Source organism: Triplophysa rosa, linkage group LG2 (genome assembly GCF_024868665.1).
Source record: "Triplophysa rosa linkage group LG2, Trosa_1v2, whole genome shotgun sequence".
Classification (NCBI taxonomy): domain Eukaryota; kingdom Metazoa; phylum Chordata; class Actinopteri; order Cypriniformes; family Nemacheilidae; genus Triplophysa; species Triplophysa rosa.
In genome coordinates, this window is record NC_079891.1 from 4,753,235 (window position 1) to 4,769,077 (window position 15,843).

At 38.5% G+C, this 15,843-nt stretch overlaps 2 protein-coding genes across 2 annotated transcripts; one reads left to right on the forward strand and one right to left on the reverse strand.

The window, feature by feature from the left end:
• The first annotated feature begins 3,423 nt into the window (after window positions 1-3,423).
• On the forward strand, window positions 3,424-4,669 carry LOC130546167 (serine/threonine-protein kinase pim-3-like). The gene is made up of 4 exons (XM_057321289.1): window positions 3,424-3,525; window positions 3,625-3,675; window positions 3,784-4,156; window positions 4,282-4,669. Exons 1-4 carry the CDS (start codon window positions 3,424-3,426, stop codon window positions 4,479-4,481), a joined length of 726 nt encoding a protein of 241 aa, XP_057177272.1. The 3' UTR covers window positions 4,482-4,669.
• A 4,979-nt stretch (window positions 4,670-9,648) lies between these two features.
• nup88 (nucleoporin 88) lies at window positions 9,649-15,833 on the reverse strand. The gene is made up of 17 exons (XM_057360265.1): window positions 15,586-15,833; window positions 15,270-15,439; window positions 15,044-15,169; window positions 14,859-14,945; window positions 14,359-14,526; window positions 14,016-14,196; window positions 13,744-13,903; window positions 13,446-13,544; window positions 13,277-13,367; window positions 13,028-13,132; window positions 12,768-12,920; window positions 12,525-12,650; window positions 10,920-10,985; window positions 10,662-10,742; window positions 10,394-10,520; window positions 10,158-10,276; window positions 9,649-10,063 (listed from the first exon to the last, which is right to left on the reverse strand). The coding sequence occupies exons 1-17, from the start codon at window positions 15,820-15,822 to the stop codon at window positions 10,000-10,002; spliced, it is 2,160 nt and encodes a 719-aa protein (XP_057216248.1). The 5' UTR covers window positions 15,823-15,833; the 3' UTR covers window positions 9,649-9,999.
• Window positions 15,834-15,843: the final 10 nt, after the last annotated feature.

Consider the following 15,843-nt stretch of genomic DNA (forward strand, 5'->3'; position numbering starts at 1 on the left):
ACAAAAGAAGATATTTTAAGAAATGTCTCCATGGTTTGTCAATAGTTACCAATGTTTTTGCTTACCAACAGTTGTCAAAACTTTCTATGTTTTTCAAGTCTAGCAGGCACTCATGTAATAACTGTATTTTGGCAGGAGACTATGATTTTCAATGAAATTACGCTATAAAGACTTTAATCCACTCAGTCTTTTCAGATGGGTCTGTGAAGCTTCATCACATTTACAACAGTTATATTTCTATTCGCATGTTGTGTTGCATTGCAGAAGCCCTTGCGATTTATATACTGTACTGTGTACATATCCCTGTATATATCTATATAATAAAACAAATTGAAACTGGAGTTCTTGTTTTAGGCCAGTTAAATTTACCTTTCCAGGACAGTTCCAGGTTCAGTTAACACAGACCATTTCATGCTCTAACCAGTCCCCTTAACCTAACAAACAACACATAATTCTTTATTTTGATATGTTTCACTAAGAACATTTTCGTTCTTATATATAGCGTACATGTATCGCCATATAAAGTACTATACAAACATTCTGATATATAAAAGATACCATGTTTTTTATTACTGCAGACTTTATAAACATCAGATGGAGAGAGAAGAGTGTGAGAGAGCAAGCTGAAGTGAGAGCTTTAAAACAACCCCCATATCTGCTGTTATTTTCAATGATATAATCTAGGTTAACTAACCTTTCCATTTATGTGAGCTGAGTCTAGAAGTGGGGGTCCTGGTCCTGGTCATTTCAGCCCCTGCTCTAATTGCTGTAATAACTGTCAGGGCTCTCTTGTTCTCTTCCATTGCTTCCCAACCCCTCTGTTGTCTCCGCCCCCTCTTGGTCTTCCCTGGTTTTTGAATGCTGGATGCAGCATCCTGTTGGATGAGACGAGTTACTTCAGCCAAACTAAACTTCAGGGCATGGGATGGAGACGGCTGTGACGTGGTCACAGTCTGAAAGCAAAAGCTAAAAGACAGACTCGGACAGAGAGGAAAAAGACACACAATAATGCATTTTCAATTGCATTTTGCACGTTTCATGCATCTCTAACGCACGCACGCACGCACGCACGCACGCACGCTAATGTATTCAAATGTTGTAAGAATAATATGCGCTACTGTAAAGCCACCGTAAGCTCCGGATATTTTATTACTTTGCCTTGTACGCATCACTGAGATTTCATGCGCATTAAAATAATTTGTTTGTAGATCTGCACATTTGAAATTGATAACTAGCGCTGTCATTCATCCCGACAAGAACCGCCCACTCAAGCTACTACAACTGACTGACATGGGAATTGGCCAATCATCAATAAGAAATTAAAAGAACTATACTATCCAGCCAATGAGATTCGATCTTTTGGTGACTGGCGGTTTGTTGTAGTCGACTAGATCCAGTCATTTGAAAATTATATAAGATGAAAAGAAGTGAAAAACCGGCAACAACGATAAGATGCTTCTGTTTCAGGTATCTATAACTATTGTTTGCTATAATACAGATCTCGTCATCTGTCTAATTAACGTTAGGGTCCTGACTCTGTTAAGCAACAAATACAGATAGGCAACCATATATTTTCGCAACGCTGTCTTCATGACAGGCGCACTGAGGCATTTATGAACGGTTTGGATAGCATGATTGCTGGCAGACTGTTCTTCGTGTCAGGACAACATTTCTATAAGCAAGAAAGTTAATATTAAGTGACTTACATTGTAGAGGCAATATTGTCTTTTTTAATCTTTCGCCAATGAACAACACAGATGCTGTGAGCGGTGTTTCTACATTCCAGGGTTTTTCCTGCATAGAGAAATAGGAGGCGGCCACCTCCGTCAAATGTCGTGAAGCCTCAGACTCTCGCCAAAATTATGTCGAGTGTCTTCACTAGAAATGTTGCGTGCATTTAAGACTTTAATTTGTAACTGCAGTTGCGGCATAACGCCACAGTAGAGGCGCTGTTTCGTTATCAGCACACTGAGGCGCTAAACAGAGTTGCAGAACAAGAGCTAGCTGTGTTTCACTGCTGTTTGTGTCGCATCCAAGTACGTTTAATTTCTTGAAATGTCTTAAATTAACAAGACGTACATCATTGTAATCGTTGAATCAGCGTATACTGTACACAGCGAGTTCGCCAGTATGAACGCACATTGCGTTCAGAACGATTCGCACACGAATGACTCATTTGAACCGATTCATTTAAACTATTGAACTACTCAGTCACTAGCGAATATAAGAGATCATTGAATCATTTAAAGTGAACCACAGAGAATGCAAGATGTGAATGAGCTTTGCTCATTTAGTAAGACTGACTGGTTAATTGAGTTGGCTATTGTGGGCTGAGAAGTTAGTTGAAAATGATAAAAAAGCTTTATTTGATAAAAAAAACATTTCGGTTTGGTTGAATAAAACCATAACTTACCCCTAAAATCAGAGGGAAATGATAAGTGAAAAACAATGGTCAAGAAGCACCTAATCCTGGTTGGAAGATTAAACTTAAAATAAACTTAAGTCCCCAACTAAGTATTGAGTGCTGTACATGCTCATACTTTTCATGTTCATACTTTTCAGTTGGCCAAGATCTCTAAAAATCCTTTCCTTGTATTGGTCTTAAGAAATATTCTAATTTTCTGAGATACTGAATTTGGGATTTTCATTAGTTGTCAGTTATAATCATCAAATTAAAAGAAATAAACGTTTGAAATATATCAGTCTGTGTGTAATGAATGAATATAATATACAAGTTTCACTTTATGAATGGAATTAGTGAAATAAATCAACTTTTTGATGATATTCTAATTATATGACCAGCACCTGTATATTAGTATATTTATCTTATTTCTAAAGAAAATCATGATTAGGAGGAATAATAACTGTAGGCAACTTTTTAATTTTAAATATTTAATATCTCTTTCATAAATATACTGTAATATCTACTAATATCTGTAATATATGCTGCTCAGGGCAGAAATTACATGTGCACAGCACACTGCACATAATTGTTCTATAATGTGGGGTGGATGGTTCTCTAAGGAACCTTTAACATCCAAGAACATACAGATAGTTAACAAAAAGTATGACTTATATTTTACCCCACTGTGCTGGCCTCATCTGTGTCGGGTCTGTCCCAGGGTAAAAGCGCCATTCACACGAAAACCCGGAAAACAAAATGTGACTGTGAAGGTAAGGCTTGTTCTTAATATTCATTTAATAATAATCTGTGGCTAGACATAAATTCACTTCGAATGATTTGCCTTTAAGAGGATGATCAACTTCAGAAGAAGTCCAGGTGGCACCAGGAGGCTGTGGCAAACCCACCCCAGCCAGAAGACTTCACATCACGTTTGTCTTTTGCACTGGCCTCATCTGTGTCAGCAGATCATTCCCAAAGAAGTGATGACGCACGAAACATCGCCCTAAAATGAAAGAGTGATGAAGAGAGCCAACAACTGCAGAAGAAGCGGAAATTGGATCAGGAGGATGCCAGGCATGGTTAAGAAGACACCTCTGGCCCTAATGCAACTCTGCCAGCAAGTTTGCAGCTTAACAATAAAGAGCACATTTCTTGTGGAAAGTCTAATAGCTTTTAGCTAATGGCAAAACGATTCATTGTCATTGTTTTTTGCTTTGTAGGTTGCCATCAAGTACGTCTCGAAAGACCTGATAGATGAGCAGCTAGAAGTGGTAAATTCAATCTGTTGTGCTCATTTAACATCTTATTGGTTTGTTTAAACATACACAATGAAAATACATATTAAAACATTCATTTTCCAAATTTCACTACAATTGCAGGAAGGCCAAAGTCTGATGCCCATCGAGGTGGCGCTGATGATTTGTGTCAATTCAGATCCGGCCTGTCCCAACATTCTGCCCCTCATCGAGTGGTTCGAAACACCCACTCAATACATTATGATCCTGGAACGCCCCGATCCGTGCCAGGACCTCAACAAGTTCTGTTATGAGCAGGGGAATTTAGATGAGAACCAGGCCAAGAGGGTGGTAGTCCAACTCATCTCAGCTCTCAAACACTGTGAGAGCAAGGGAGTCCTGCACCGAGATGTCAAGCCCCAGAACACCCTCATCCACAAAGATAGGCTTGACATCAAGCTGCTGTATTTTGGTTGTGGGGACTTGCTGAAGGACTCGGACTACAAAATGTTTGCAGGTGGGTGATGGCACATGAAGAACATCAGATCTCTATGACACTCCAAAGTGATGTTTTGATGTTTACAATTTGTACTGAGACATTTGCATTCAGTTTGTTCATTTTTATCTTGTTGGGTCTTTCAGGCACTTTGGATTACTTTCCACCAGAGTGGTATCGCTTCAGGCGCTACCGTGCAGGACCAGCTACTGTTTGCTCGGTGGGAGTGACACTGTACAACATTTTGTGTGGCACACTCCCATTCAAGACCAGAAACGACATCATCCGAGGCAGACTGCGCTTCACCAGAGACCTTTCTATGGGTAAGGCAGAGCAAGATTTTTAACAGTCTACCAAGAGTCCAATATCATGCCTAAACCTGGGAGTCATTTGTTATTTTGCATTATTGAAGACAAGTTGTTGTATGAAAGCAAACGCAGACAATCGTCCCAGCCTGGAGGACATTGAGCATCATCCCTGGCTACAGTCATCCAGTCAGAGCTGCAGTTATCCAGTGACAGCCATCCAGTCAGAGCTGCAATCATCAAGCGATAGTCAATTAGTTAGACTTGCAGTTACTCCACGACAGTTATTTACAGAAGTTACACTTGCAGTGACCCTACGACAGTCATCCTACACTATTAATAAACCGAATTCATATTGGCCATGTTAATTGTTTTCTGGCAGTACCAAACAAAGAAACGTTATGATGGAAAACAAATAAGAAATATTTTACATTTTCTAACAGTTAAGTCACTGTTCAAGTATGTAATGTCAACTTGTTGACAATTATCTCCTGTAAACAGTTTAAAATAACCTGAAAACATGAAATGCTGTGCAACTTGATGAAAAACTCTTAATAGCGCAGCTTCTCTATTAGCGTAAATACAGTGATAAGTGCTACACACTCGTGACATGTTTTACCGTAATGACGGATATATCCGAGAACTCGGATTTGTCTGCGTTACAAAGTGCAATCGTTAGTTTCGTTTGAAAACCTGTCTAGTTAAGATGTGAAGCATAATAATTATGTTCGTCTGTTCGTCTTTATATGTTCGTCTGTTATTTAGTGTGAGATTAATTTGGGCAGAGAGCTTGTAAACGCGTCTCATGCGTGTGAGTTTGCAACTCTCTGCTTTAATCCCAGTACTTCTGTGATCATTTGACACAGAAATAATGATAGTGTGTGGTTGAAAAGACTTGTTTGTGACGTCGTTACATACCTAATGATGATAATTCTTTCTCTGCTTCTGCATCAGCACACATTGAAGCGTTATGATTTTAGTAGGAGGTGTAAGTTAATAGACACGAGAATCGTTGATTTTCATTAATGAGACCATGTGGGTGTTTTAATCGAGATCGCGATCTTTCGACGATTAACCGTGCAGCTCTAAATCGTGTAATACTTTGGTTACACCATCATGGATGTATATTACCTTTTAATGTCATTCTACCTCTGTGCACTTTGTTTAAAACCAAAAATGCTCTTAAATGTATTGATGCGTAATGCATTGACTTTGTCCGCGGGGTCTTAACAAGTATTAAAAGTTGATAAATCAATTTAGAAAAAAAGTATTTAAAAGTCTTAAATGCCATTTTCCAAGGTATAAAATTGTGTATCATCTTTTCATATTTGTCCAAAGAGGTCATATGCTAAAGTTTCCCTGAATTTAATCTTAAAGGTGGCAGTGGCGGTTCTAGCTTCCAAGGCGCACTGGGCGAAACCCCCTCTCAGTGCCCCCCACCCCCCCAAAAAAAACTAACACCTTGTATACACCTAAACTTTTATTTTTTATTATAAGATTTGGAATAGTTAAAATAAATAAAAATAGAAATAAAACAGAATATTAAATAATTAAATAGAAAAACTATTTAATTGCAAATAATAAATAGAAACACTGCAAACAAGAAACAAGTTTTTACAAGTCTGTAAAATACTTAAATACTGTACATAAACAATAAATGCATGTCATTATGCACATTGTACAATCTATTAAAATTTCAGAAAAGGAACCAAAGAACCATATAAACTCGGGTTTGGCTTCCGTATACATATATAGAGACAGAGGCACATTTTTTATTTCGACCATTGTTAGGTTTCAAAAGCAATACTAATCTATTAAAAAGATAGCATAAACATTAGGAGTGGCCAAATCAACAATTTCTCACTATACATATATAACATACATTTATATATACATTGTTAATCAAAGAAGTAGTAGCATTAGCAAAAAGCTCCACACAGCAGCCTAGCATAAGAAATATTAGCCTATTTCATTAAGCATAATATACTCTTAACAAGATGTGACGTACATACCTTTATCTTTTGCACGTTTCTCCTCCTCTTCTTTTCTCGGAACTGGGCACCTGATGGCTTTGACCGTTTTTTCTTATCCATCGCTCGCATCCATCGATTCCCGTGCGTGCTGCTCTTATTACAGACGTCATTGTCGCNCCGTAATGACGGATATATCCGTGAACTCGGATTTGTCTGCGTTACAAAGTGCAATCGTTAGTTTCGTTTGAAAACCTGTCTAGTTAAGATGTGAAGCATAATAATTATGTTCGTCTGTTCGTCTTTATATGTTCGTCTGTTATTTAGTGTGAGATTAATTTGGGCAGAGAGCTTGTAAACGCGTCTCATGCGTGTGAGTTTGCAACTCTCTGCTTTAATCCCAGTACTTCTGTGATCATTTGACACAGAAATAATGATAGTGTGTGGTTGAAAAGACTTGTTTGTGACGTCGTTACATACCTAATGATGATAATTCTTTCTCTGCTTCTGCATCAGCACACATTGAAGCGTTATGATTTTAGTAGGAGGTGTAAGTTAATAGACACGAGAATCGTTGATTTTCATTAATGAGACCATGTGGGTGTTTTAATCGAGATCGCGATCTTTCGACGATTAACCGTGCAGCTCTAAATCGTGTAATACTTTGGTTACACCATCATGGATGTATATTACCTTTTAATGTCATTCTACCTCTGTGCACTTTGTTTAAAACCAAAAATGCTCTTAAATGTATTGATGCGTAATGCATTGACTTTGTCCGCGGGGTCTTAACAAGTATTAAAAGTTGATAAATCAATTTAGAAAAAAAGTATTTAAAAGTCTTAAATGCCATTTTCCAAGGTATAAAATTGTGTATCATCTTTTCATATTTGTCCAAAGAGGTCATATGCTAAAGTTTCCCTGAATTTAATCTTAAAGGTGGCAGTGGCGGTTCTAGCTTCCAAGGCGCACTGGGCGAAACCCCCTCTCAGTGCCCCCCACCCCCCCAAAAAAAACTAACACCTTGTATACACCTAAACTTTTATTTTTTATTATAAGATTTGGAATAGTTAAAATAAATAAAAATAGAAATAAAACAGAATATTAAATAATTAAATAGAAAAACTATTTAATTGCAAATAATAAATAGAAACACTGCAAACAAGAAACAAGTTTTTACAAGTCTGTAAAATACTTAAATACTGTACATAAACAATAAATGCATGTCATTATGCACATTGTACAATCTATTAAAATTTCAGAAAAGGAACCAAAGAACCATATAAACTCGGGTTTGGCTTCCGTATACATATATAGAGACAGAGGCACATTTTTTATTTCGACCATTGTTAGGTTTCAAAAGCAATACTAATCTATTAAAAAGATAGCATAAACATTAGGAGTGGCCAAATCAACAATTTCTCACTATACATATATAACATACATTTATATATACATTGTTAATCAAAGAAGTAGTAGCATTAGCAAAAAGCTCCACACAGCAGCCTAGCATAAGAAATATTAGCCTATTTCATTAAGCATAATATACTCTTAACAAGATGTGACGTACATACCTTTATCTTTTGCACGTTTCTCCTCCTCTTCTTTTCTCGGAACTGGGCACCTGATGGCTTTGACCGTTTTTTCTTATCCATCGCTCGCATCCATCGATTCCCGTGCGTGCTGCTCTTATTACAGACGTCATTGTCGCGAAAAGAGATGTCAGCAAACCCCGCCCCGTCTCTCGAATTGCCCAGTAAGAATACAGATGTGTTAATGATTTGGGCAGCGGTTTTAATTGCTTGCTTGCGCAGCAGATGCAGAACCATCAAAGTATGACACAAAAATACGGCAAGAGCGATAAGTGCTCTCACGAGACGCGGGATTTAGATGTTATTAGCCGATTGACGTGACATGATGTGCATAAATCCCAATGGCCATTTTTTTTGCGTGGGCGCCCCGCGCCGCCTCCCGCAAGATGTCGCCCTGGGCGGCTGCCCATGTCGCCCATACCTAAATCCGCCACTTAAAGGTGGGGTGGTTGATTCGGAAAGGTGCTAACTTTAGCCTGCTAGCACTGAAATTATAATCACACACTCAATGCGATTCGCCGTCCAAAGCCACGCCTCCTCCAAACACATGAATGTATTTCGTGAATCCACGTAACGAATTACAAACTAAATCCATTAAGTTCTTCTCGAAGCATGTACATATCCAAAAGAAAGATAGCAACCATGGTATCGTATTTAAGACCCTTTGTCTGCCGGTAAAAGCTGAACCGACGCTAATTCGAGTTTTTCCTCTTTCATGATGCAGACGTGACACAGCGGAGTGAGCGCGCTGATGACGTATGATGTCTGCGTGAACAGGGTGCGCCGTGGTATGCAAAATACGTTGGCTGAAAACGTACACATGACCAGTAACAGCGTTTTGATTGGGCGAACGTTTTTTGGTCCTACGCCTTTCACCGACGATATATAATTATAAAAATATTATTTGACCACTATACGTTTTGATTGCTATCAGGATGAACAGACNGACGATATATAATTATAAAAATATTATTTGACCACTATACGTTTTGATTGCTATCAGGATGAACAGACTAAAGAGATTTCCAACCAACATGACAAAAAATGTTTACGTACAGGATCACCCACCCTGCCTTTAAATTCACTTAAATAGTGGGAGGACCATTTACACCCGGCTGTGAAACAACATCGTTGACTAATGGGGAAATGCTAGTTTTGGTGCAAATGGTTGGATGATAAAGAGATGGAAACATGGCTGAGGGCAGTCTCTGGGAATAACCGTGTAGGTGTACTGCCCTGTGTGTCGGAAGGCGATTAGCATAGCCACAAATCTGGTTTCTCTTTCTAATAAACCTTGCATTGGGTTAGTCACTCAATTAATTCTCTTGTGCTTCGTTCCCACCCTTCTGAATTATGTTGCAATAATGAGTTCAGTAATAATCAGTGTATAGTAAATGTAAGTTTAAGTGTAACTGGTTAAAACTCAAAGTGGCGATGAGGTCTTAAAATGTATGAAAAAAGTCTTAAAAAAGGTCTTAATACGTATTAAATGTAGCTCCATGATTCCTGTATATACCATGAAGCTATACATTTTTCCATGCATTCCTGGCCTGGAAATTAAACCCATGACTTTGGTGTCGTTAGCATGACGTTCTACTCCGTGACATTTTCCCCTCTTTATATCGTCACAAAACATGACCTACACAGATAAGCCATTGTGTTTATTCAGGAAATGACACACATGCCTGACACTTCTGTATCACAAACTGATAAATTCTTAAAGAAAAAAAATGCAGGAAATATTCATAATGTACAAAACACTTTATTGTCTACGAGATGTGCACACAGCACTTAAAAATAGTTTATACAAAAATGTTTGCCAATCTCTTGAAGACCTTTTGACAACCGACGGGTTATGGTCTTGCGGAATAAAATATTTCTAAGCAGGGGACATAACGATAACAAGGTCTATGCAGATATGAAATGACTACAGTAGCTTTTCTTGAATTTGATTAAATGAAAGTCTAATTAGTTGGGCCTTTGCTAATCGCTGGTGTTCAGAAACTAAAATGATTTTTGATGCCCTTGATCTGCTTCATCATGCCAGCGATTTGTTCTCCCCTGCAGAAAGGACGAAAGTATTTCAGGGTCACTAACACAACATTCACATATTGACGCTCAACTATAATTTTCAATGGTGCTGCGCTATACATACTGTTCTTTGAGAACCCCCTGGACACACTTTCTCTGGTGGGCGTTGAGTGTGAGGTTGGAGCGAGCAGGAGAAGCTCCGGTGCTCATCTGCTTCTTCTGGTATTCCATCTTCATGTTGACCTGATAATACATTCGCTAAGTTTTAAGAGCAATCTCTATTGCCAGCACTACAAAAGTGAATGTAAATTGTGAGCAGATGTAAATATCAGACTCCGTTGGATGTTGGTGGAGGCAAACCTGTTTAATTCCGTTGTCTAGGTGACGGATTTGATCATGAATGGTTTGGAGTTCCTTCCTCATGTCCTTCTCGCTGTCTGACAGCACAGGAAGTTGACTGCGCAGACTTCCCAAAACCTGTTTTACTCTACACAAACAAAATTAAACAGTGTTTTGACTTCATAATTTTGCCGTGAATTTACTGCCACCTATGCAATGTCATTTTTGTACATGACATTATGGCACCCAGCACTTTTTCAGTCATTCAACTAAATATGACATAATGAACCTGTTCATGATAGCTTCCTGGCGGTACTTGGCATCTTCGCATTTGTCAGCAAGTCGCTCTGCCATCTCCCGCAGACTTTTCCTACAACACACACACAGAGATCTTTAGCAAAGTGTGCATTCTGCTCCAAACTATAAAATGACATGAAACACCTAATAAATAGTGAAGGAAAGGGTGTTTATAAAGAGAGGCCAGACTAATGTGTTGTATCTATGCATGTGGTTGTGAGTAATATCAAACAGGCAGTGCTGTGGTCACCTCTCCTCTCTGTAAAGAGCCAGATCCTCCAACTGTTTCTTCTTCTGTCCGTTCAAGAGCTTCACTCTGAAAGACAGCTGTGTTATTCCACATTCCACACAACAGCGATTTTCCATGGACTTGGACCTTACAAAGTACTTCCAAAAATACCATAGCATTTATATCAAAATGTTGCAAAAAATATTGCCATGGTACCATGTCCAAAAAATTACAGTGCAATGTATGAGTTGACCAATATACTGTACATGTGTCCTATGGTGTGACAGAAAAAAATTAGAAAACAAACTGTTAATAATATATTATTTTACATTATTATTTAAATATATCACATCAAATAGCATAAGAGAGATTTATCCTTATTTTAATTTGTCTAAAGGTTTGCTATCACGCCAGTATATTTGTCAACAACATGTATGTATGTATTTAGTAAGAAGATTATGTAAATCATCATCATTAATTATAAAAACAAAAATTCTCTTAAAATGACATTTCTTTTTCAAATTATCATCAACAGGCACATTAAAGCTACTGGTGTAAATACAAGCTCATTCATTATCTACATATCGCTGCTGTCCTTCGTGATTTTAATTTTTGCCATGAATCATTATTATTAGTCACCCTTTATGTTTGTCACTGGGTTTTGCAAATTTCTAACTAATAAAAAGTAGTAAAAAGTGCTGTTAACTTTGACAACACAGTATTTAATCATTTAAAGAGCATTGCTTTTTCCAATTTCTCAAAAAGCGAATTTGGACATCCGAGGTTTCAGAAGGACAGCGACGATATCCAAATAAATACTTATAGTTAGGGCTGTCACAATTATTAAATAATCATCTCATCGCGATTGTTTGACCTCATCGCGATGGTTTCAGATCATCGAGATTATTGCACATCTCTATAGAAGACACTAGGGGGAGCTGTAGTGTATCTGCATATTGCATATTTTAGTGTATATATTGTTACTTAAGCATGGTAATACTTGTAAAATGTACCACCACAACACAATCACTTAAAAAAAAATAAAACATATACAATTTACCTGCAGTACAATTTGATATTATTTAAGCAAATCTAAGTGTGAAAACCAGTCTACCAAAATTTCATTAACACACAAGTTAAATTTTATTGTAGTCTTGCAAGTGAGAAAAAAAACAGACTAGAAGCTTTTCTATGACTGATAGTATTTTAATGGTGGCTTCAATTCACACCTGATAAATTTACTTAATTTACAAGTATTTGGCGGTTGTATTATTGACAGGTAAAAGCCTAAACCTTAAATATATGATGACCCAATTTTTTCCGATGTATTTCCAAGAAAAAAACATAGTCTTGTATTCAGAACAATATGGTCGTTTCAATCGCTGAATCAAAAATGCATGAGAATTAAATGTCAAAGCTCAAAAACAGACAATTAATCGTCATAATCGGCAAAGCCATAAAACAGACAATTAATCGCCATAATCGCAATGATTTATTAGACAATTAATCGTCAATCAAATTATATAATCGTGACAGCCCTACTTATAGTCAAGATAAGCTGGGTTTAAAGACAATGCCAAACATGCAAGATCTATTCAGATGCCCTTATGCTACTTTATATTGTACCTTCTCTGCACCTCCTCATGTGCCAGGCCCAGTTTTAGGATGTATTCCTCTCTGAACACCTGCGTGGCTCTGCTCAACAGCTGCAGACACTCTGGAGGAGGGGGTGAAGAGTCCTTATCCCCAGCTCTAAAACAAACACACGCACACTCACCACTGCAGAACTTGCAAAGAATATGTCTATTTTATTTACATAAAATGACGTAATGCATCTATAGAATAAACCAAGAAGCAACAATGTTATACCTCAGCACTAACGGGTTGGTTGAATTACGTGCCAAGATGTTGCGAATATGCTGCTCAAAGGAGTCTTCAGCCAATCCACGCAGAGGAGAGCTGCCTGACCCTGCCCCCGGATGAGAACACAGCAAAGGAGGCGAGGGGGGACGAATAGAACTTCTACACAGATGTATATTTAAGAACAATATCAGTAATAATGTAATGATGATGATTTAAGTAAGTGTATATTCAATGGCTTTCAAAACGAAAAACTTTTCAAAACGTACAGCAGAGGGAGTAACAAACACTCATAGTTATTCATGACACACATCATGGTGGCCCCTAGGGACAGATCTGACACGATCCAAAACCCACGGATAGGAGCCGGTGAACTGCAGTAGAAAGAATATTAAAACGTTTATTCTGGTAAAATAACTTGTCCCCTAGATCTTACTAAAAAATACACTAAGGGACATGTCAAAATAAATTGCTTGATCGAGAACTACAATCCAATGCGGGGTAGAATGTTTCCCTACCTGTAAACGAGAGGTTTAGTGCACAAGATATTCTCCACTATGCAGCGCTGTTCTGCTGCCAGCTCCTGCAGACTGTCTTTATCCTCCTCATCTGTACAGAAAACACAATGAAGATCAATTCATGAGGCCAATGATGTTTTCAAGGTTTCGATGGAGCATGTTAACTCACCAGACTCTAGAAACTTCTGCAGTTTTTTGAACCAGGTGAGTCCAACACTGTGCACGCCGGCTTCATGGGTGCAGTGGTACCTGTGCTGGCACAGAGGATCTGTAACATGCATTGTTTTTTAGAAATACACAAAAAGGTGGTCTATAAGTGCTTCCTTGTTCACATATGATATTATGTATCCAAATCATTATACAAGATTATTAAAATAATTTAAAAAAAAAAGTAAAACATCCCGTAGCTCAGTAGAAAAAATATGCAGACAAACTTTCCCCATCTCAAGGGCACTTGACCGCCTCACCTCGGTGCAATCTGATTGGACAGGTGAAGTCTGACTCTGGTGGCTCCTCCTCTTCCTCCTCCCCAGCAGCGGCCAGTTTGAGCGTCAGCTCCAGCTCCACACACTCAAACACATAGAGTGATGGGACTGTTTCTGAGCCTCTGGACCACCTCTCTACAGCCTGAACACACAGAATAACAGCGAGTCATTAGTTTTACAAACAACATTTTGTGTACAGCACAATAAGATAAAACACAGTATCAATGAGACCCATAAACAGAATTTTGCCTTACTCCGCCCTCCTCGTCATCCTCAGCTTCCAGCACCACACAGTGGTACAGCGTTCCTGTTTCAGTGGCTATAACCAGGATGTTGGGCACACAGGGCAGGCAGAGAACAGCACATGCGTAATAGCCGTAGTTATCTTCTGCCACTGGGTACATGGATAAAGGGCCCAGCGGCTTCCCCAGATTACTGACACAAGGAGAAAAAAACAAAAATGAACTTTATTGCAAAAAAAGCTAATGTTCCTAATATATGCTTCTATAAGCAAAAAATGTAATATTTTTAATTCGAGTGAGTTCCTATAAAGTATTATGTGAGTCATATACACTTTCTGAAATTATATTCAGTTACCCGTGTGTGAGAGAGATATAGCTTAGATACGTCTCTCCATTTCCATACAGAATGTAGAGTGGGTAAACCACCAGGTCTTGCTTCATGTGCAGATGACGTGGAGAATCTGCCAGCGGTCCAAAGTCAAATGCCACAGCAGTTTCACCCAGAGATGCTGCATAAGAACGCCTGCACGGGAGAGATCGCATCCAACATAATCAACAAAGAAGAATTTTAGACTGTAGTACATTTACATGTAGTATATCAGTAACTTAAAAAAATGATTTTGGACATTTATGCATTTGGCAGATGCCATTATATTGTGCACTGGTACTGAAAAGTATCAGGGCACTCAAAATTTACAGTGGTACAATATCATAGTTTAGATTGAATGGATCATTTGCACATTCCTTTTCAACAGCCACCCAAGGCTGTTTTTGTTTAAGGTATTGATTTTCTATCTATATTTAATTATCGATCCAAACCTTGGATGCCTTAAAACCAAAGCCTTACAATCTTACCCTCGTGTATGGATACTGCTGTCCTCATCTAACTGAGAAACATGCAAAACTTTTGCAGGGGACTGTGGCTCCTTAAGATTATAAAACCTGTGAGCAAAAACAAACAAACAAGTTTCATAAACACATTGTAAATCTATTCTTCACAGACAATATCTTCAAAGCTACTGCCAGACATTTTCAGGTACCTGACTGTGTTGTCTGAGGTCAGCAAAACTAGATGAGGCTCCTCAGTATCACTGGGATACCAGGCGGCCTGTCGGAGCGTCACAGAGGCGGCACTGGTGAAGAACCTTTCAGCCACAGGAATTGTCCTGTAAAAAAGATACAACAAAAGAAATTAAAAGGCATAGGTTAATCTGACAAGCAATCATTAGACCAGATTAAGCTGTTATAAAACATGTCTGCTCTTACTTGCAGTTGATCTCCAAGCGTCCGCCCTCAAACTCTGACTTTTTGCCCCAGCGCTGTGGCAACTCCAGTACAGTCGCTCCACGCTGGCCAATGAGAGCCACATGATACTGCGTGGGGCTGATCAACACCTGACACACTTCAAAAAAGGGCGGATTGATGCAAAGCAGAGTCTGTGGAGTTTGACAAAACATTAGTTGCCATTCAGAAACTTGAAGTAACAATGATATCCTAAACCGAGTTATCAAATAAAATGACGATTCAAAACAGACACGAATGTGTTAAAGCAGTTGATGTGAAAGTATTTATACACACTGACCTGATATATGGACGTATTTATGTCAGCCTCGGTGTTCAGATGTCGCAGGTTTGTGGTGTAAAACACACTCTCAACACTATCCCAGATGAACAGATCACTATTCAGACAGAACGTAAGATTCTTGTCTATTCTTTTGCTAGTGCCTTGAGGCTCTAAATAAAGCCTCTCTTGTAATCTCTTGAAGATATCATGCTTTTTAAGCGCGTCTCTCCATCGCTCTCCCGCAGGCGACGCCATATTTTTTTGTATCGTCGCTGG